General features: G+C 45.0%; 1 protein-coding gene across 3 annotated transcripts in view; it reads right to left on the bottom strand.

The window, feature by feature from the left end:
- The window catches only part of SETBP1 (SET binding protein 1), a 401,006-nt gene that overhangs the window by 314,455 nt on the left and 64,990 nt on the right, over positions 1-21,561 (bottom strand). For all 3 annotated transcript variants that reach the window (XM_084304399.1, XM_084304398.1, XM_084304400.1), the window contains exon 3: positions 17,812-17,895. In XM_084304399.1, the coding sequence (XP_084160525.1) occupies positions 17,812-17,895 (84 nt within the window). The remainder of the gene's footprint in view (positions 1-17,811; positions 17,896-21,561) is intronic.

Genomic DNA, 21,561 nt, shown 5'->3' with positions numbered 1-21,561 from the left:
TTCCGAAGGGTAAGCTGACTCAGTAGACACCAAACCACTTCTCCCACCTGCTGTAAAAAACTTTCAAAGTATAGCTTGAGTGATTTCTCCCCTGCACAAGGGATTTTTTTCTTCTTCTACAAAGACCACTTTGGTTATAGCTTTATTTGACAGAGTTTTCTGAGTGGCTTCCAGAAGGTATTGTTTTCAAAACTGCTTTTGACCTACATATTGAAACTTTAAACCCAAGGTATATATATACACCTTAGGCTGTTGTTGTCTCTCACCAATCCAGACACATACGCTCAAACAAGAAACTCACTAAATGGGATATAACAAAGAGCAGAAGGATATAACAAACAAAAGGGTGTTTAGATGGAGCAATGCAAAAAATGTTTCTATCAGTATGGTCAACTCAATAGCAGAACGGGCTCCCATGAGAAAATCTGGAATAGCCATCACATGAGATGCTAAGAAAACTCAAGTGAACAAGTTTTGTGTGAATAACTGATGTCATGACTGGATATTTGCTGAATGCAGAACCACCATACTAGATACAATTCCAGAGACATGATCTGCTGAGATTTAGGAGGACCTCAATTTCATCTTGTCTTGACATTGAATCTGATACAATGAGAGTAAAAAGGGGGGGTGCAAACTGCCACCATTCTGCTCGGGTAGCATTTTGCACCCACGCCGCAACGAGCATGAAGTGCTCCACAAAGCTGCCAGCATAATGCCCTAAGCAATGAGTAGGTCTTTCTCTCCATCTGCCACCCTCTGCGAAGCCTTTGCACTTTCCTTGCACCTCAGCCTCACAGCTCTCAACAGCTCTGTGCAGGACGTTCAGCTTGCATGAACCTCCAAGGAGATGAGATATGGATTCACATGGCAGCTGTCATCCTAAAGGTGGCTGACTGACACTGACCCTGCCATGGTGTCTTCACATGTTGGCATCCACTAAAGGGAAATGGGAACAAAACGGAGTGGGAAAGGCAGCAAATGCAAGCAGAGTAACAAAGACTGACGTGGAAAGATAGTCCTGAGTCAACTGCAATCAAACGGATCAGCCCAAACCTTCACTTGCACCTTTTCCCAATTCACCTGCCTGTGTTCCCTGCCCTGATTGCATCTCCTCTTAGCTTCTACCGGGAGGGATGGGACCACTTGGAGAGGTTCAGCAGTGCAGTCTCTCACTTCCAACTCTCTCCATCTCCGTTCATATAGAAAGATTAATGAAGGCAACAAAATAGTTATTAATGCTCCCTTGGATTGCAAGCCTGAAATTACACGGAGACAATGTTTTCTTTGGCTGCTTTAGTTCTCTTTTAGCACACTCCATGTTTGCATTTGACAAGTATAAATGACCCTTTCACATTTCAGGATTTGAGTCTGATGGTAACAATTGATAACACTCATTTTTTCACGTGTGAAGCACTTTCCATTCAGAGGGCTCTCAAATTGCTTTTCAAAACCGCATAGCTTCCCTTCAGCCACCACTGAACCGCCCCTAACTCCAAGCTGGAACAAAGGACCCATCAATGCAAGGTGGCAGTACACAGCAATTGAAGGCAGGAAACAAAGAATAATGTATACCACCGAAGGCGCGGAGTCAAGTCAAGTTGGCAAACACATTTCTTGAATTAGAACCTGGACAAAATCTCAGCGCCAGGACTCTCATACTCCAGTTCAGGCAGGAAAGTGTCATGGGGTCAGTACTCACTAGAGGAGGTCAGAGCCCTAAGTTTTACATCTCAAGCAAGGGCCGGATACTGTGTTAGAGGATGCATTCAGAACTGCCTCAGAAGGAATAAAAAGCAATTTGCTGTCTGTCATTTCTGAAGTCTTTCTTGCAAAAGGGCACTACATGTTTTTTGGTCCTCCCCCCTCCTTTCCTGTAGAAAGGAAAGGCTCTTGAACTTCAGGCTACACTGTGGTACAGGAAGCCCAACCCATTTTGAAATGAACATGAACTGTAAGAGGAGACCATGAGGTAGGAAACTCTTAAACTAAGTAGAAGACTATTCATAAAGCGAGTGAGAAAAGGAAATAGGTGATTATAAAAGGTCATTAGAAATGTCAGCTTACCAATGGCATTGTATGGAGGGAGGTATAACCCGCTGCAACACAAGCCTATTACGGCTGAACTTGTAAAGGACACCCATAACCTCTTTTGTTCAGAGGCTGACATTTAGGAAGTTTCTTTTATAACACTATCCCTTCAAAACCTACATAAATTTGAAAAATGGGGATTTAACCATCCAACTTCCATTTCACAACTACTTTCACTCCACACAACAGATGAACGAAAGCAAAAAACTTCCACAGCCACCAGGAACGCAGGTGCTTAGCACTAGATCCAGCAATTACCAAAGCACAACTGCTCTGGAAATCTAGAAGGTCCAGAGAAATCAGAGGTGGTGAGTCTTTCATTCAAATACTTCTCGTTTCAGGTCAGATGCCACTAAGAGGAAGAAATTATCAGTTAAAAAACTATATTTGAGTAAATTTTCTCCAGCATTTTGGTTCACCGAGTGGGCCTGTTTCCTCCCTACAGCACGGCCAGTAACAAGAGAATTGTGATGGGTGAATGGAAAAGGAAAGTCAGCCCACCTGGCTGAGACTAATGCTCATATCATTAGGGGTAAAAAGACCTAATCCAGTGGCAGGAACAAGATGCAGTGATTATGTGAGTATTTTGGAAAGTAAAAGACTAATGGTGGGATGAGTGTAGTGACAGAACTACAAGGATTACTTCTGATAATTGCATTTTAACCAGTGCCAAAAGGGATGTGTTAATCAGTGGTATAACATGGAAGTTGCCTGAGATCTCAAAGGACTGGATGATCCTGTAAAGTTTCCTATAGTCCTAAGTTTCTTATAGGATCACCTAGCCTGCTTCATTCAATAAATGAGATATTTTTAAGGGTGCTTTACTGCCCAGACACCTCAGACAATTAATGTCCTCTCTCTTTGTTTTTTACTTCTTCTTTTTTTCTTTTTATAACCCATGCAGACTCCAATGATTTTTCAAGAAGAGATTAAATCTCTGCCATTAACTCAGAGCAGGAGACATAGGCTTACCTTTACTCCCCCAGTTCTCTCCTTTCTTCCACCTGTGTATTTCCAACTGTTAGCCAATGCTTTCATTTATTTTTACTGCTCTTATTCCTTTTAGCAGAGAGAAATATTAATCATGGGGGTGTGATCCAGACTTGCTCAGATGGAGTATGGCAGTGGGAGCCTTTGCACTCCCTCGTTTTGTGCTTCAGCACATTTCTTGCTGACAAGTGGACGAATGCAAGGTAGAGCCACTGAAGCTAAGGCAGATTCCCCAAACCTGGTCTCAGCCCCCTGCTATACCCTCAACAGACTTGGCAGCGCCAGCTGTCAAAGGAACTTAGCTCTGACACAGTTTAGGCCAGGCCAGTTAGCTATTTAAAGAGGTAGGTTTATTTATATACTTTTTACCCTCCTTTCCTCCCCTTGAGCTTCCCCCCATGTTTTTTAAGATGGGAAATTACCAGTAGCCCTGAGTATATAAAATCTGATAGCAGTTTACCAGATAATTTGTATTGGGCCCTTTGACTTTACTGTTACTTTTATTCTTCAATAAATTTCTTCAACCATTAAACAATGCTACTCCCACAACAACATTGGCAGAGATCAAAAGAGTGTGGCAGGTTTGCTCCACGTTCCTACTGCTACCCTCCAGATACCAAAGAGCTAGACAGACAAAGGATGTTCTTTCCCTGCTCTCTTCTAAAGGCTTTTGTCCTGGATTTAAGAAGTAAGGTGACTTTGGGGGGCGTGGGGGTTGGGAAGATGATTAGTTTCAATACAATATTTCAATCATTGTCCTTTTGCTGAAATTCTGATGACAGCCACTCATAGCAGTGCCTTACCTTACTGAAAAGAACTTGTAGTGCTAGGAAAGCCAGAATAAACATGAATTAAATTACTGTCATATATCTGACAGAGCAGATCTCTGGTGTCGCGATCAGTAAGGATGGATATACGTATCTGAACTTCTCACCACTTTGCGTCCAACATGAACCTGACCACACACCTCAACAGTGAACTGTTTCTTCAAAGAATCCAGAAATCCTCAAAAAGGTGTCTGTTTTGTGGACTGTTTGGGATGAGCTTCGTCCCAGAGCTGAAACCTGCTGCAGCCACTAGTTTAGACATTAAAATCTTATCCTTGGTAATAGACCACAAGGATCTGGCCTCCACATGCTTTAGATTGCACTGGGATCTACCCAAATTTAAAACTAAAAACAACAAAAATCAGAGCAGGCAAAATATATATATATATAAATATATATATTAAAAAAGAACAAACAAAACAAACAAAAAAGAAAGAGATTATTTCATCCCCAGCACTAAATTCCACCTTTGGAAGGAGGTAAACTCTCAGGAGGCTTTGAAGGAAAGGAAAGGAAAGGAAAGGAAAGGAAAGGAAAGGAAAGGAAAGGAAAGGAAAGGAAAGGAAAGGAAAGGAAAGGAAAGGAAAGGAAAGGAAAGGAAAGGAAAGGAAAGGAAAGGAAAGGAAAGGAAAGGAAAGGAAAGGAAAGGAAAGGAAAGGAAAGGAGGACGCTCAGATGAGGCAAAGAAGCCCAAGGGAAGCTGCCTATTTCATTTCTGGAGTGTGGGCTGGGTGCAGCTATTTTTGATTTTGAACCGAGTTCCTCTGCCCCCTGCCAGCAGTCCTGAGCCCTGTGCTGTTGCAGTGAGAGCAGAGGCCCAACCATCCCTTAACAGACATTACTTCTTAATACAGAACAGCACTTGGGCAAGGGATGAGGTTACTGTCAGAGGGGTCACGATTAATAATGATTAATCTGATCCTTGCCAACATGAACTGGATCCATCACTCACTAAATAATTACTTTGCAGCATGGATACTGTTTCCAGAGGACACATGAATTTGTCATATTAAAACCAAAAACACACACACAGAACGACAAGGAGGACCAAAGCTTTCAGTAATACTTGAACTCACACAAGCCACCAGAAAAGTTAAGCAAAAAAGAAAAATAAAATCAAAGGATAAGAGCAGTTAAACACTGATGAGCTGCCTAATATTTGGGAGAAGCAGGGAAAAATAAATAAAAGTAAACCCCACAAAGGCAAAGCTGCATGTGTTGAGAATATGGAGCTCTTTGCTACTTCTGGTTCTCAGCCTTGTGTGTACCCTTAATACACACACTATTTGTCATCCCACACAGTTTTCCCCTGTTCTTAAATGATGTTTTGCTTTCCTTAGAAAGTACAGAAGTGACACAGACAAAATCATTCCCCAGGAACCATTTTTCCTTCTTTATGTTAATATACTGTTTCGCACAAGAAAAACCAAGTCCAGGATTGCCATTCTTATGCAACAACGCACCTCAAATAATAAGCAACAGTATAATAATTTACGGGGAGGCATAAATTACTGGGAAACTAATAATCACTCTGAAGAGCATATATGAACCTTACAATTACAGTAGGATGTCTGTAGTGCAGAGATTTGGTTCTGGGCCTTGGAGCACAGATGAATTTCACTCCCACAAAACACACAGACTACTGGAAGTGGTGCCAATGGCAGCCAAGGACACTGGGGTTTTGCTGCCAAGAGGTAGCCTTATTTTGGGACTTCTCTCAGTCATCCCATTCCACCAACCCAATGCTTCATCAAGACCATCCATGGCACAGAAGGAAAATAGAGGATGGGAATCCAGTGCTTTAGTGTGCTCAGCCGTATTCCTTTGGAAGTTACCAAAGGTTTTGTGGTATTTATATTACGCTGCTTAGCTTTTCATCTCTGCTTGTAGGGTTTCATTTGGGAGGCCATGCAACTTAGTGTGGGAGTGTGGCCATGGGGGTCAAGCCCCATGGTTGGTTGTTGCAGGAAGAATGGCCAAAAGCACGACAGACACCAGTATGGTCAGATCATGCTCTCCCTTTATTACCCAAATAGCCTGACTTTTATAGTGAACTTAACAGGGGTGGATAGTGTCTCACACAAGATTATTGGTCAAAAGCACTCAGACAAACAACTACAAGAAAACAACCCCACCTGCAAGAAAACAACCCCCTTGTGATTAGCAGTCACGTAGATCCCGTCCTTGAAGCTAGCTGCTGGCAACAATATTTCTCTAAATTCCTCAATTGGGTGATGTGGGAACACTGTCATGGGAACTTCTCATAGTCGTCCTGGTAGCTTGGTTTGCTCAGCTGCAGCAAGCCAGGGGATCTTTGCTGTTTCAAAAATCCCTCAACAGTTGGTGATAACATTGGACTCTTAACAATGAGGCCATCAGGAACGTAAAGAGTTTAGAGGGAACAAAGAATGGTGATTCAGGAGACACCTTGTTATCTCAGATTGCTTGTTCTCCATCCTTGTTCTCCATCTGTTAAGACATGGAACTTGCTGGGTGTTTGCTATTGCCGGGCAAAGTTGTTGACCAATGAATAGTTAGTTAGTACTGCTGCGGGGTGAATGGTATAAGAAGGGAGCCTGTCCTCAATAAGGAAGATGAAGTTATGCCCTCAATAAGAGTTAGGGATGAAGTTATGCCCTCAATAAGAGAGAGTTGAATTTATGTCATCAATAAAGTAGTAGCAGTTACTGACCCTAAAAGAACCCTGGTGTCTATGTCGTCATTACACCACAACTCAGACCACTGGTCCCTCTCCTGCCCTGGTGAAAATCCAACTTTAGAGCTGAGCTCCTTGTGACTATTGGGAAATCCCAGCCCTACGTGAGCCTGTTTGGGCTTCTACCCTCCACGATGACAGGGTTGGGATTTACTCATTGGTGACTGGCACCCTGGAAACCACCATACAGATAGGTGCTTCTGGATGTCAGGCCCAGGGATGCAGACCATAAGTCAAGGAGTTTAAGGTGTCTTCCCTTCCAGAGGCACATTGGAGAAATAGCAGTAAATGAAATCATCAGCAACAGAGCTCTCCAAAACTTCAGCCAGAATGTAGGTGGCTAGTCCCAATCCTTTATATAGCTCATGGTATAAAAACCACACACCTGTTTATGTTTACATTCAAGAAAATGAAAATAAAGTTTAATTTTCACAGAAAGTTGCAATGGCATTAAGAGAAAACACAAAGCAAGACCAAAAAAAAAAAAAAGTAATAAAGAAAAGAAAAAGATCCCAAATGTGGGAAAGGAATTCGCAGGTGGCTTCGCACTGTTTCACACATCCCTGAATTAGAGATAATGAGGAAACAAGCAGTAGAAACAAAAACCTGAGCAAGGTTGAGATAAAGTAACTGGGCTACAGTGTTAAAGATGAACTTTGGGCAGTGGCCAATTGCTGTTTCCTGTGAGAGCCACAGATCTCAGCAGTGAAAACAATAAACTCAATAAATCCCAGCAGCTGAAAAAAGTTTTCAAAGAATATGGTGCTGTAGGGGTTTCATTCCATGTTGGAATTTCATCAGTATCTAGGAATCTCCTACCTGGCTGTGTCAAGTGGTGTGGATATGACTGCAGTTTTCTTCAAACTTGGTTTCAGGGAATCATCGCTACAATCTAAAAGGGCTGCTGGTACAGGTATATTTCTGTTGGCATATGCTATTCACAAATTGTTTGCTCCAGTACAATCAGCATTACTATAGTTTCTGTGCCATTTATTGTCCAATACTGCTGGAAGATTGGTTTCTCTAAACCTCCTACTCCAAATCCATGATAACTTCTTATGTTTTTTACTCGCCCAACATGAGGCTCAAGGAATTTGAGATAAGGATGATAGTTGAGAGAAGTAACGGGCAAAACATGGACTGGATTTTTTTTTATGAATGTAATAGTTGTGAAGAATTTAAGAAAGCAGCAATTGTGAAGAATATATTTCATGTTAGTGTGGTAAAGGAACGAGGGGTGGTGTGTGTGTAAATTGTCCACCTCGTCGGTGTTGTGATGATGTTATGTTTACTTTGGTGTGAGGAATTCTTTTTCTTTTTGAATGTAAGTGAAGTTTGTGAAGATTATGATGACTGTAAAGTAGGAGTATGTTGTGATTATTCTTAAATATGCTTTTCACAGAGGCAACGGGGGGCATGTAGCAGGTTTACGTGGCAAGGTTTTGGTAGCAGGGGGCCATAGGAGTGGCTTCTGTGAAAAGAATCTAGAAGCTGCCCCAAGAAAGAAAAAAAAAAAAAAACAAACAAAAAAAAAACGCTGCGCTTCATACCAACTGGGAGAGTGAGAGGAGTGAGGAACAGCCTTGCAGGCACCAAGGTCAGTGAAGAAGGAGGGGGAGAGGTGATCCAGGTGCTGGAGCAGAGGTCCCCTGCGGCCTTACGCAACAGGTTTGAGGCCCTAGGGATTGAGAGGCCGGTGTGTGAGGAAGAGGTAGCAAATGTTCCCAGGAGGATGCCTGGGGCGAGGAGGTCAACTCCGCGCCTCAGGACTGCCTCCACCAAGAAAGACAGGAGGGTTATTGTTGTTGGTGACTCGATTCTTAGGGGAACAGAGGGCCCTATTTGTCGGCCTGACCCTACCCATAGGGAAGTCTGCTGTCTCCCTGGGGCCAGGGTCAGGGACGTTGCCAGGAAGCTTCCTAACCTGGTACACCCCTCCGACTATTACCCCCTTTTGATAGTCCAGGCGGGCAGTGATAACATCGAAGAGAGAAGCCTCAAGGCTATCAAAAGGGACTTTAGGGGACTGGGCCGGTTAGTGGATGGAGCGGGAGTGCAGGTGGTGTTTTCGTCCATCCCTACGGTGGCAGGGAGGGGTTCAGAGAGGACACGGAAAGCCCACCTGTTAAACACGTGGCTCCGGGGCTGGTGCCAACGCAGAAATCTTGGGTTTTTTGATCATGGGGCACTTTACTCAGCACCTGGCCTGATGACCGCAGACGGGTCCCTATCTCTAAGGGGAAAAAGGATCCTGGGCCAGGAGCTGGCAGGGCTCATTGAGAGGGCTTTAAACTAGGTAGGAAGGGGGATGGGGCTGAGGCTAGGATTGTTGGGGCTGTGCTAGGGGGAACGATGGCAAGGCCGGAGGATAAGGCAATGGCCCAGCTGAAATGCATCTACACCAATGCACGCAGCATGGGTAACAAACAGGGGGAGCTGGAAGCCATCGTGCAGCAGGCAGGCTACGACTTGGTTGCCATCACGGAGACGTGGTGGGACCACTCTCATGACTGGAGTGCTGCAATGCCTGGCTATAAGCTCTATAGAAGGGACAGGCAGCATAGAAGGGGTGGTGGTGTGGCTCTCTATATTAGAGAGTCTTTCGATGTTGTGGAACTCGAGGCTGGGAATGACAAGGTTGAGTCCCTTTGGGTTAGGATCGGCAGGGACAACAAGGCTAGTGTCCTGGTCGGGGTCTGCTATAGACCGCCGAACCAGGATGAGGAGACGGATGAGGAATTCTACAGGCAGCTGACAGAGGTTGCAAAATCGTCAGCTCTTGTACTAGTGGGGGACTTCAACTTCCCTGACATATCCTGGAAGCACAACACAGCCCTGAGAAAGCAGTCTAGGAGGTTTCTGGAGAGCGTGGAAGATAGCTTCCTGACGCAGCTGGTTAGAGAGCCTACCAGGGGTGGTGCCCCGCTAGACCTTCTCTTCACAAACAGAGAAGGACTGGTGGAGGACGTGATTGTCGGGAGCTGTCTTGGGCAGAGTGACCATGAAATGGTGGAGTTCACTATTCTTGGCGAGGCCAGGAAGGGGACCAGTAAAACCGCTGTATTGGACTTCCGGAGGGCTGACTTTGAGCTGCTCAGGACACTGGTTGGTGGAGTCCCTTGGGAGGCGGTTCTGAAGGGCAGAGGAGTCCAGGAAGGCTGGGCGCCCTTCAAGAGGGAAGTCTTAATGGCGCAGGAATGGTCTGTCCCCACGTGCCCAAAGACGAGCTGGCGGGGAAGAAGACCAGCCTGGCTCAACAGAGAATTGTGGCTTGATCTTAGGAGGAAAAAGAGGGTTTATAAGCTTTGGAAAAGTGGGCAGGCCACTAAGGAGGACTTTAAAGAAGTAGCGAGGCTGTGCAGGGACAAAATTAGGAAGGCCAAAGCTCATCTGGAGCTCAATCTGGCTACTGCCGTTAAAGATAACAAAAAACGTTTCTATAAATACATCAACACAAAAAGGAGGACTAAGGAGAATCTCCATCCTTTACTGGATGCGGGGGGAAACTTAATTACAAGAGATGAGGAAAAGGCGGAGGTGCTCAATGCCTTCTTTGCCTCAGTCTTTAGCGGCAATACCGGATGTTCTCTGGATACTCAGTACCCTGAGCTGGTGGAAGGGGATGGGGAGCAGGATGTGGCCCTCATTATCCATGAAGAACTGGTTGGTGACCTGCTACGGCACTTAGATGTGTACAAGTCGATGGGTCCGGATGGGATCCACCCAAGGGTACTGAGGGAACTGGCAGAGGAGCTGGCCAAGCCACTATCCATCATTTATCAGCAGTCCTGGCGATCGGGGGAGGTCCCAATCGACTGGCAGCTAGCAAACGTGACGCCCATCTACAAGAAGGGCCGGAGGGCAGACCCGGGAAACTACAGGCCTGTCAGTTTGACCTCAGTGCCAGGAAAGCTCATGGAGCAGATCCTCCTGAGAGTCATCATGCAGCACTTGCAGGGGAAGCAGGCGATCAGGCCCAGTCAGCATGGCTTTATGAAAGGCAGGTCATGCCTGACGAACCTGATCTCCTTCTATGACAAAGTGACGCGCTGGGTGGACGAGGGAAAGGCTGTGGATGTGGTCTACCTTGACTTCAGCAAGGCTTTTGACACCGTCTCCCACAGCATTCTCCTCAAGAAACTGGCTGCTCTTGGCTTGGACTGGCGCACGCTTCGTTGGGTTAGAAACTGGCTGGATAGCCGGGCCCAAAGAGTCGTGGTGAATGGAGCCAAGTCCAGTTGGAGGCCAGTCACTAGTGGCGTCCCCCAGGGCTCGGTGCTGGGGCCGGTCCTCTTTAATATCTTCATCGATGATCTGGATGAGGGCATCGAGTGCACCCTCAGTAAGTTCGCAGATGACACCAAGTTAGGTGCGTGTGTCGATCTGCTTGAGGGTAGGAAAGCTCTGCAGGAGGATCTGGATAGGCTGCACCGATGGGCTGAGGTCAACTGCATGAACTTCAACAAGGCCAAGTGCCGGGTCCTGCACCTGGGGCGCAATAACCCCAAGCAGAGCTACAGGCTGGGAGAGGAATGGTTGGAGAGCTGCCAGGCAGAGAAGGACCTGGGAGTGATGGTGGATAGTCGGCTGAATATGAGCCAGCAGTGTGCTCAGGTGGCCAAGAAGGCCAACGGCATCCTGGCTTGTATCAGGAACAGTGTGACCAGCAGGTCTAGGGAGGTGATCGTCCCCCTGTACTCAGCTCTGGTGAGGCCGCACCTCGAGTACTGTGTTCAGTTTTGGGCCCCTCGCTACAAGAAGGACATGGAGGTGCTTGAGCGGGTACAGAGAAGGGCAACGAAGCTGGTGAGGGGCCTGGAGAACAAGTCCTACGAGGAGTGGCTGAGGGAGCTGGGCTTGTTCAGCCTGGAGAAGAGGAGGCTCAGGGGCGACCTTATCGCTCTCTATGGGTACCTCAAGGGAGGCTGTAGCGAGGTGGGTTTGGCCTGTTCTCCCACATGCCTGGTGACAGGACGAGGGGGAATGGGCTTAAGTTGAGCCAGGGGAGTTTTAGGTTAGATGTTAGGAAGAACTTCTTCACTGAAAGGGTTGTGAGGCACTGGAACAGGCTGCCCAGGGAAGTGGTGGAGTCACCATCCCTGGAAGTCTTTAAAAGACGTTTAGATGTAGAGCTTAGGGAAATGGTTTAGTGGGGACTGTTAGCGTTAGGTCAGAGGTTGGACTCAATGATCTTGAGGTCTCTTCCAACCTAGAAAATTCTGTGATTCTGTGATTCTGTGGTGAGGACCATGGTGAAGCAGGCTGTCCCCCTGCAGCCCATGGAGTACCACTGTAGAGTAGAGTTCCGCACTGCAGCCCCGCTGCCACGGTTATCACCGTGGACACCCTCTCAGCAAGAACCAGAAGGAGTGCCGGAGTGGATGTCTCCACAGTAACAGATGCCATGTTATGGGGTACTCACATTCATAAAATTCCATTGAACGTCAAAGGACCAATTGGGAATGACTATAGTGTATTCCTAGGATGATCAAGTACAACTTTGACCAGATTATTTGTTTTGTCAGGGATAATTGATGCCGATTAAAATGGACAAATCCAAGCTATGGCTTGGACACGGCCTCCACCACTGTCAATACCAAAGGGAACTAGAATTGCTCAATTGATTCTTTTCCGAGCAGTAGTCTGCAGGACTTTGTTCAAGAACAACTCCAACAAGGACATATTGTTCCAACAAACAGCCTATGGAATTCACCAGTGTTTCTTATCAAGAAGAAGAGTGGGAAATGGAGATTACTGCATGATTTTCAACGAATCAATGCAGTGGTCAAGGACATGGGCTCCTTGCAGCCAGAAAACAAAAAAAAAGAAAAAAGAAAAAAAGAGAGAGAGAAAAGAGAGGAAGAAAAAAAAAAAAAAGAAAGGAGGAAAGAAAGGAGGAAAGAAAAGAGGAAAGAAAGGAGGAAAGAAAGAAAAACCTAGTACCTTTGAATATTGTATCAGACTCGCAGCATGCTGTGGGTGTCGCTCAGCGCATTGAGAGGGCACATTTGAGACATATCCCAAAGGAAAACTTGTTTCTTAAATTTAAGGAGCTGTTATTTTTGGTAGAGCAGTGAGCGCACCCATATTTTATTATTCACATGCAGAGCCACACCATATTACCTGGTATTTCTGCAGAGGGTAACGCACGCACTGACCAGCTAACTAATATGACCCTGACCGCCCTGGTGCCTAAGATGCTGGAGCAAGCACAGTTATCCCATGCCTTTTTCAATCAATCCGCCAAAGTCTTGGCAAAAAAAAACACTATATCAATCACTGACGCCAAATTGATTTCCAAACATGTCCTGACTGTCAACAACATGTTTCGACCCTGTCTTTAACAGTAAACCCTAGAGGTCTACTGTCCCTACAGTTACGGCAGACCAATGTAATGCATATTCCAGAATTTGGTTGCTTAAAATATGTTCACATGTCGGTAGATACTTTCACTCATGCTATTTGGGTGACAGCTGCAGCGGGTGAAACTAGTCACCATGTCCAGGCTCACTGCCATGTCACTTTCGCAGCGCTAGGCATCCCAAAGGAAATAAAAACCGACAATGGCCCCGCCTATGGTAGTCACTCTCTTCAAACCTTTTTTTCAAACTTGGAGTATCCGACACATCACAGGCATTCCTCATTCCCCCACAGGGTCAAGCCACTGTTGAGCACACACATTGCACCTTGAAAACACTGCTAAATAAACAAAAAGGGGGAGACACCCAGGAAACACCACAGAACAGGTTGGGAAAGGCACTTCACCTATCATTAACCTTTCCTCACAAAGAGGTACCACCCATAATAAAACATTACAAAAGTATGAATTCCATGCTGTCACGGGTGCCACAATCAGAGCAAGCCTTAATTATGGTAAAAAATTTAAATACAGGTCTTTGGGAGGGACCCCATCCTCTAATAACTTGGGGTCAAGGGTATGCTTGTGTCTCCACAGGTCACGGACCAAGATGGGTACCAGCAAGGGGGGTAAGGCCATGGTTGGCCTCCCCCTCACAATCTCAGCTGTCACTGGTTATTGTCAGCCCCGGGTCTCCATCCAACCACGCTGCAACATCTGGGTCACCCTTGCCAACATGACAGGACAAGAATCGATGTGCCTGTCCCTGGCCAGTGCTAACGACCTGTTCGCAAAATGTCTGGTGGGGAACCCAGCAGATAACAAAAACTGTACTGTCTACTTGCTGCAAGCGCCCCTAGAACCACAGGAATTAGATATTCTGGGATGTGTAACAGCAACAGCATGTGTAAGGTTTAATTGCTCGGGCAAACACCAAATCATGAAACAAATGGTCAACACCACACTTGCTCCTTATTGCAATGCATCTCTTTGGTGTAATTATACAAAACTATAATAGCATCATTCTTTGTGCCAGGAGCCACTCTGCTCGACTATGGAGCGGATACCCCTAGGTGCACCCAGAGCATTTTCCTTGGAGGGGTCTCCACTCTCAGCCACTCACCACGGGAGTAGACAAGGACCTCCTGAAGACACGGAAAAATTATTTTAAGTGATATTTTCTTGTGGTATGAATGAGAAGTGCAAGAGGCCTCTTTGCGTGATTGTGCTGTGCAAGTGAGATGCAGCATCGCTGCAAAGCAACGTCCCTAGCACTTAGTGGCTTGTTGACTGATGTAGATTCTAGTAGGCATGCTACTTTACAATTGTAATTTTGCTTGTGATTTTCACCCTGTTGCTTATTGTACTTTGCTTATTGCAATGTCTGCGGTGCTTGATAAAAAAATCTATAGAAAGCATTTGGTTGGTTGAAAATAAAAAAGGGGGAATTGTGGGAAAGGAATTCGCAGGTGGCTTCGCGCTGTTTCACACGTCCCTGAATTAGAGATAATGAGGAAACAAGCGGTAGAAACAAAAACTTGATCAAGGTTGAGATAAAGTAACTTGGCTACAGTGTTAAAGATGAGCTTTGGGCAGTGGTTGGCTTGAGGCGTGTGTCTGAGGGTCTCTAACCAATTGTATGACAGATTCGGGCGCGTGGACAGTGTGTGGGGCTATGGGGAAAATATATGTAGTAGTGAACAAAGGCAATAAAGGTCTCCTGTTCAAGAGCCATCAGGAGTCCGTGTCTTGCATCCCTTCACCCAACAATTATGAAGGTAAATCTTTAAAATCTGAGACTGTGGGCAGGGAGGGAAAGACCTCAGCAAACAAAACTAAATCCAGTGCAGTGTTTTTCCACTTCACAAAGTGAAACAATCTGTTCCTAAAATAAGGCCTCCTTGGTTTTCTGGCAATTAGTGCCCTGAAAGATTAGCCTACAATCCTTGGCAAACGTTTGCCTTTTCCAACCAATGTCACCATAGAAATCTGTGTTTACCTACAAGGCCCAGGGGATAATTTATAAGCTGAGCTGAGGTCCTGCATTCACAGACAAATGTTCCACGCTGCCACCCACCCTCCTGTACAAACTTCCTCCCCATCCACCCACCTCCTGTCCCCTGAAGTCCTGGCAGCATCCTGCCAGAGGCATGATGGATGCACTTCGCAGCCTCTGCATTAAGCATTTGCCCAATAGTTTATGCTGATGTAGGAAAAAAAAAAAAAAAATTACTGAGGTGGACAACACATCATTAAGCATCTGAAGTTAGATTTCAGAAATTAACCAAATGCAAAGATTACTGTCCCACATTATGAGACTGAGATTATTTCTCCCTTCAAAAATCTATTGCATGCTCTATAATTAAATTATTGTGGTCAATGAGATTTAGGTCCTACGCTCAGGATTTGTTAGAGATTATGTTTTGTAAACCTCTCCTACAATCGAGATGTTCCCTTCTCATTTTTTCACCTCCACTGGAAGAGGTTTGAAACTACTCTAGCCCTGTTGTAAATCGAGTGATTCAGCCAGTGTACATCAGAACACAAGAGTAAAATTGGTGAAAGTGTTTCATTTCTAAATTAATTTTCTCCTTATGCATTAGAACTTCAACATGAGAATATTAAGCTTGTATTTGTGAGAGTGGGAAGCTATGCTTTTAAAATTCATATGAATCCTTGTCTCAGTGGTGAACTGATAGTATGGTGCATGACAATGAATTCATTATTTAAAAATACTACTAAAAAAAAGACTCAGTCTTCCAAAGCATTTATAAGTGTGTCCAGCATTCCTTACAACACAGCCTACCGCAGGATAGACAGATCAATTCTCAGATCTTCTTAGGTATTAACAAAACGAGGCTCAGGAACACCATTATTAATTAGGGTTGAAGAACATGCATGTTGAAAAATGAAACATTTTCCCTCATAAGAACTCAGCCTTTTTCCCATTGACAAATTATCTGGAGCTCCTGGAGCTTTGTGGATACTGAATTTGCTTCAGGTCTATACCTCGTCACAGTTGTTCACAAGCTGCACCAGAGAACCCACCACCAGTTACCTGTTATTTGAGATCAGCTGCTTCCCTCTACCACACTGAATATTGGATGACACAGTATTTATGAAATACTTCTGCTCAAACCACTTTTTGTTTCATCTTCGGAACAAATGATCTCTGGATTCAAACCTCTCTTTAGTTACAAAGCCAGAAGGCAATAGCCACCAGAAACTTTGACTGGGACAAAACTCAGCTGGTCTGAAGACGTGCAAACCAGTCAGAAGAGCCCATCAGCTGGCTGTCATCCAGAGCGCAGCCCACCTCGCTTCCAATGGCTGGTCCCTGCAAGTTGCCCCACTGACATCAATTAGACCAATTTTAGAATAAGGGGCCAAGCAATGAATAATGGAACCTAGCCATCAGTTTTCAGTTTGTGAACAAGTTTTTACATGTCTATCATGAGTAACCTCAATAAGAAATGTTCTTTTGATGGTGTCACTTTGGAACAAAAGCATGCAACAAATGGCATGTTTCTCTAGCGCGTTCTCTGTAACAATCACACGTCCAGGCAGCTACACTTTGAGACCAAAGGTTGCGTGCATTTAGCCAGCAAGGAAGTGCAACAATGTTTAAGAAAGGCATTGCCCGGAGTGTATCATTATAAAGAAATAGAATTCATGAATAAACAAACCAGATGGAAATAAGCCAGATGAATAAACATGAATAAATAAACCAGATGGAAATTTCATCCCTAGAGTTCTTTAAAAGACATTTAGATGTAGAGCTTAATGATATGGTTTAATGGAGGACTGGTTAGTGTTAGGTCAGAGGTTGGACTAGGTGATCTTGAAGGTCTCTTCCAACCTAGACAATTCTGTGATTCTGTGAAGTCAAGCTAGGGCATTCACAGCTCCTAGTGCAATGAAACCCTGATCTTGCTCAAAAGTTTTTTTCTTACAAATAACAAATGCAAAAACATTAACATTGTATCATTGTCAACTGTGAAACGTGTTCATCTGATTCGTGTCAATATGGAACAATGCTAGGGCCGCATGGTATGATGAATGTGACCTTCTGTCTTACATACCCTTGTATAACCACAAGTCTAAGAAAAACAGAGTGGTTAATGTATATAGTTCTTGTACCTTGCAAAGGAATGTTTTAGCAATTTGTGTCAATAGAGAGCTTGAAGGGAAATGTAGGCTTTTCCTTGAAGTCTCTGATATCTGGGGGGGTTCAGAATAACTGCTAACTATTATGACTATTGCATGGGACACTATGCAAGTCTCTGATATCTGGCCAGGAGATTAAGGAGAAGGGGAAAGCTGAAGAACGACTAAAAGACAAAGCTTGCAGAGGATGCTGCACAAGTCTCTGACATACAGCCAAGTTGGACAAAGGAGAAGGACAAGAGGGAGGAAGACTATGAGCCTTCAGCACGAGAGACCTCCAGAGGGACCACCGGAGACTGATATGCATGCTCCAGTAGGAGGGTTTGGATTCCAGAAACTAATTATAATAACCCTGTTTTTTTTTAGAAGTAGTAGTGAATATGTATTAGCCTAGGAGCATAAAAATCAGCTGCTTGATGTAACTGGTGTGCGTCTTGGTGGAGCAGAGACTCCCGGCGCACTCAGCGCTGTTTGCTTACCTCTATTCCTTTAATAAATTGTAAACTTTGATTATAGTCCTATTTTGAAGACTGAGCCATTTATAACACAACCATGCCAGAGTCCATTTGCATACAAAAACCCCAATATGCAATAGTACAGTTCAAATCAAATATTAACATATTCTTTTATTTCTCTACTAGTTAAAGTACAGATTGACTGACCTGATCCGAGTCTTTCACTTGAGCATTTTTCCCTTTTCTGCAACCACAACTCATGAGCAGTTTCACATCTCTGATGTCTTTTCCCTACAAGAGAGAAGGCAAGAAAAATATCACCACAATCTGAACAACCGAAGAACAAGATGTTTTATGATGAGAAGCATGGCAAGAAAGGGCATTAGGAAAACCTGTGGACTCATCCTGCACTGCTGGTAGATGCCCTTTCATGAGACAGTAGCTCCCAAGCTGCTAAGGAGACTTCTCCAATCACTGCATCAGGAAAGTCACACAGGGGCAGAAGGAAACCAAGGTGTGTAGAACACAATGGGAATATGCACAAACCAGACTGAAAAGGAAAAGGTTATTTTAGCCCAATGTTATGTATGTTATCATAAACATACACGAACAGGAACAAATCAATCATGTTCAGGGAGCACAACTGCCAAACTGGAATGGCTTGAGGCAAAGCTCATATACCAGCATTAATGTTCCTCAGATAGTGCTAATTTGCTTCTAGTGTAGCTAGCTTTGGCAAAATGAAGACCTACAGGTATAACTTACCCACATTTGGGCAACTGGTCCATATAACCACCAGCAAATACTTGCCAGGAATTCAACAACCCACCCGCAATATTTCCATCTGCATCCACAACATCCATACTGCGCTTTGTCCAGGGGAGATCTCCAGAGAAACAGAGTCCCCTCAGCCTCCCTTTGCCTACAGCCAGCAGTTTGGGAAATAAGCTGAGTCCAGCCAACTCCTTTTCACTGCCAACCCATCAGGTTGATTGAGCACAGTCTGAGCAGCGGGGTCCTCACGATACCCTGGTTCTTTTCTAGCAATCATTTGGATCACTTCAGATCTTCACCAAAGTTTTTTTGGGGCTTATCAGGACCTCATAAAACTTGATAAGTCCCCATGGCAGAAAGGGGCTGAGATTCTAGGTTTGGACACAATGCTGCTTGAGCTCAAACAATAACACAGACAACTGAGTCCCCATAAACCCATCATATTTACACACTTTCTCACAGACATGCACCAAGACATCACCTTCCCCCCCCCCCCCCCAACTTTTGCTGTCTGCAGCTGAAAAATAAATACTCTCAGCATCTGCTGGGCAACAGAGGGAGAGTCACAAGATTTCATCAGGATTACTTTATATGGAAAAGAAGACCACAACATTAAAGTGGTTAATGAGTTTAGCCAAGTGGAAGCGCTCTGCCCTAAATGATGAGGAAGGGAAAGGGCACGATTAGAAGAAATTGCAGCCATTGCTCAACACCAGGGCACAGCAGAGAGCTGACCCTCAGTGGCAAGAATTACAAACAGGCAGATAAACTTCAGGACACCTTGGGAGGGCCAGGTGTGGTGGGGTCTCTCACTCAGTGACCTCAGTATCCCATAAGCTCCAGGAAGACCAGATGATATGCAAAAGTTACCCTTCCTCCTCTTCCCCAAAAATACACTGAAAAATACGACGCAGAAAAGGCTGTGCCTACTCCTTCGGTGATTCAGTATTAAGCATCTTAAATTCTAAAAGTGTTCTCAAGAAAGAAACAAACTAAAATTTAAAGCAATTGTATTAAATCATTACATTAGAAATGGGAAGCCAAGGTACAGGGAGAGACTCTTTTGTCCAAGCAAAGGAGCCTTTTTAGACACCTGGAGTATCTGAGACAAGTTAGAGACAACAGGACCTAAGGGAGACCCAACACTTTTCCTGAAAGACAGCTGATAGATGGGCAGGATACCTCAGGGTGCCTACAGCAAAGCACATACCTGTGTTTAGGCACTGGATCCATACATCACTAGCTGTTGGTCACCTTGTCCCAGTACCCACTGCAAAGTCACTACACAGGAAAAGATTCTCTAGCCCTTTTTATAACATAACCCAAAGAAAAAGTCCCATTTTTAGACCCTTCTCTGGCTCCTGGGATACACACCCAACCAGCCTAATTTCATGGCAAACCAATGTTTTCCTGTAAGGTTGGAAGTATCACCAGCTTTATTTAACAGAGAGAAATCACAAGATGCTGATCACAATCACTTAGACAATCAAGACCTTAGGGGGAATATTAACCCAAAAATTGACAGTGCGTTTGGATTTTTTTTCTTGACAATACAAGAATTCAGGGGCTTTTCCAGTCCCTAAAAAAGCAATCAAAAAACATCTCACTGGCTGAATAATCCCATCTCCTTCCCCATCTGCAGATGCACCTCTCTTAATGGGCATCGCCTGAGTTAGCTACTACCTCCACCTTTTTAGGAAAACCTTTTATGAACAGATGCTTAATTTGGGGATAGGTGCCTAACATTAGGCAACTAAGTTGAAAGGCAACAACAACAAAAAAAAAGCGTATGGACATTTGCAGCCAGTCACAACTCCATTTAAGAGCAGATAGAGGCCTTGTCATTCAGGGGTTTCCTCGCATACACCAGGCAGTTCAGTGGGGATAGGGAAAGGGGCTTCTGTTTGGATGCTTCTGTCTGGAACCAGATTAGAAGAAAGCATGCTTTCCGCAGCACACGCCTTGTGTTACATTAAACATGCATATGCAACTTCAGCTTCTATTCAGCAATCTGAAACAGAGCCCTCCAGGGTGCTAAGGGTCAACGAGTTTTTGTTTATTTGTGTGTTATTTTAAAGTTTCTAGTATACAAGGAGTTTGTTAGGAGGGCTATCCTGCTGTGGTTGTTGCCTCCTAACATATCCCTCCCTGCTCCGTCCAGCAGCACAGCCCTGTGCTCCTGATGCTTGCAGGGGAGGGAGAAGAGCTTCATCTCACCAGGTGCTACAGACATTTGCTTTTAATTTATGGAGCACCATTCCCACGTTCCATGGCCTTTTAATAACAGGACTGGGGAGGAGCACAATGATCTCAAAAGCTCACAGATGCATTGTTACTCCGTGTTCCTCTGCTGCTTGCTCTTAATGCGATGCTGTGGCTTAGAAGCAGGTAGGCACAATGATTTCTAGAGGAGGAGTTCGCTTTGGCTTCTGCTGGCTCCCACTTTTTAATCAGACATCCCCTTCTCAAGGCAAGGAGCAAGAAGACTGATGGGTGAGCACAGAAGAGGTGAGCACACGGGTCCTGTCATCCCACCTCTGATAGCTCTGCCATGGGAAGACCCGCTGGCTTCACCATCCTCCTCGCACCACAGGCTCCAGCAGTTGGCCAAAGTTTGCAGGGGAAAAAAAGGAGGGGGGAGGGAAATAATAATAGGGTTAATTATCTCAGCTTCACAGGTGACAGGAACTGATCTATCACCAGTTTTAACAGCCTGTGGTCGAGACACACTGAACTGCGTCACCCAGAAGTGAAACAAGGGCCAGTCACAACTCACTTCATGCCAGTGGCCCCGGAGCACACATGGCTCCCCAGCGGTGCCAGCCCCATTTAAAAGAGTCAGACACAATGAGCTTGGTTTCACTTGGTGGCAAGCACCCAGTTCATGTGCTCCAAGCCCCACAACACGAGCACCCAAAGCTGACCCTTCTGAGAGGTGACAAAGTCACACAAAGCAGGTTTTACACATCTCAGGGTTCAGCAAGCTGCATTAGGGTTGTCCTCCCACTCTCCCAAGTCTGTGGCCAGACGGGTGGGCCCAGATCAGCAGCACCATGTCACTCGCCTTGCAGCCACCAGCAAGCCTGCCTGGGCTTTACAACTATCGGGACTCTACCTACTTGGTTCACATCAGATTTCGCTGCGTTTGAGCAACAGCCACTGAAAATACTGGCAGCAGCCTCA

This window comes from Netta rufina (assembly GCF_964035555.1).
Source record: "Netta rufina genome assembly, chromosome: W".
NCBI lineage: Eukaryota > Metazoa > Chordata > Aves > Anseriformes > Anatidae > Netta > Netta rufina.
This window is presented reverse-complemented; position numbering and strand designations above follow the sequence as displayed.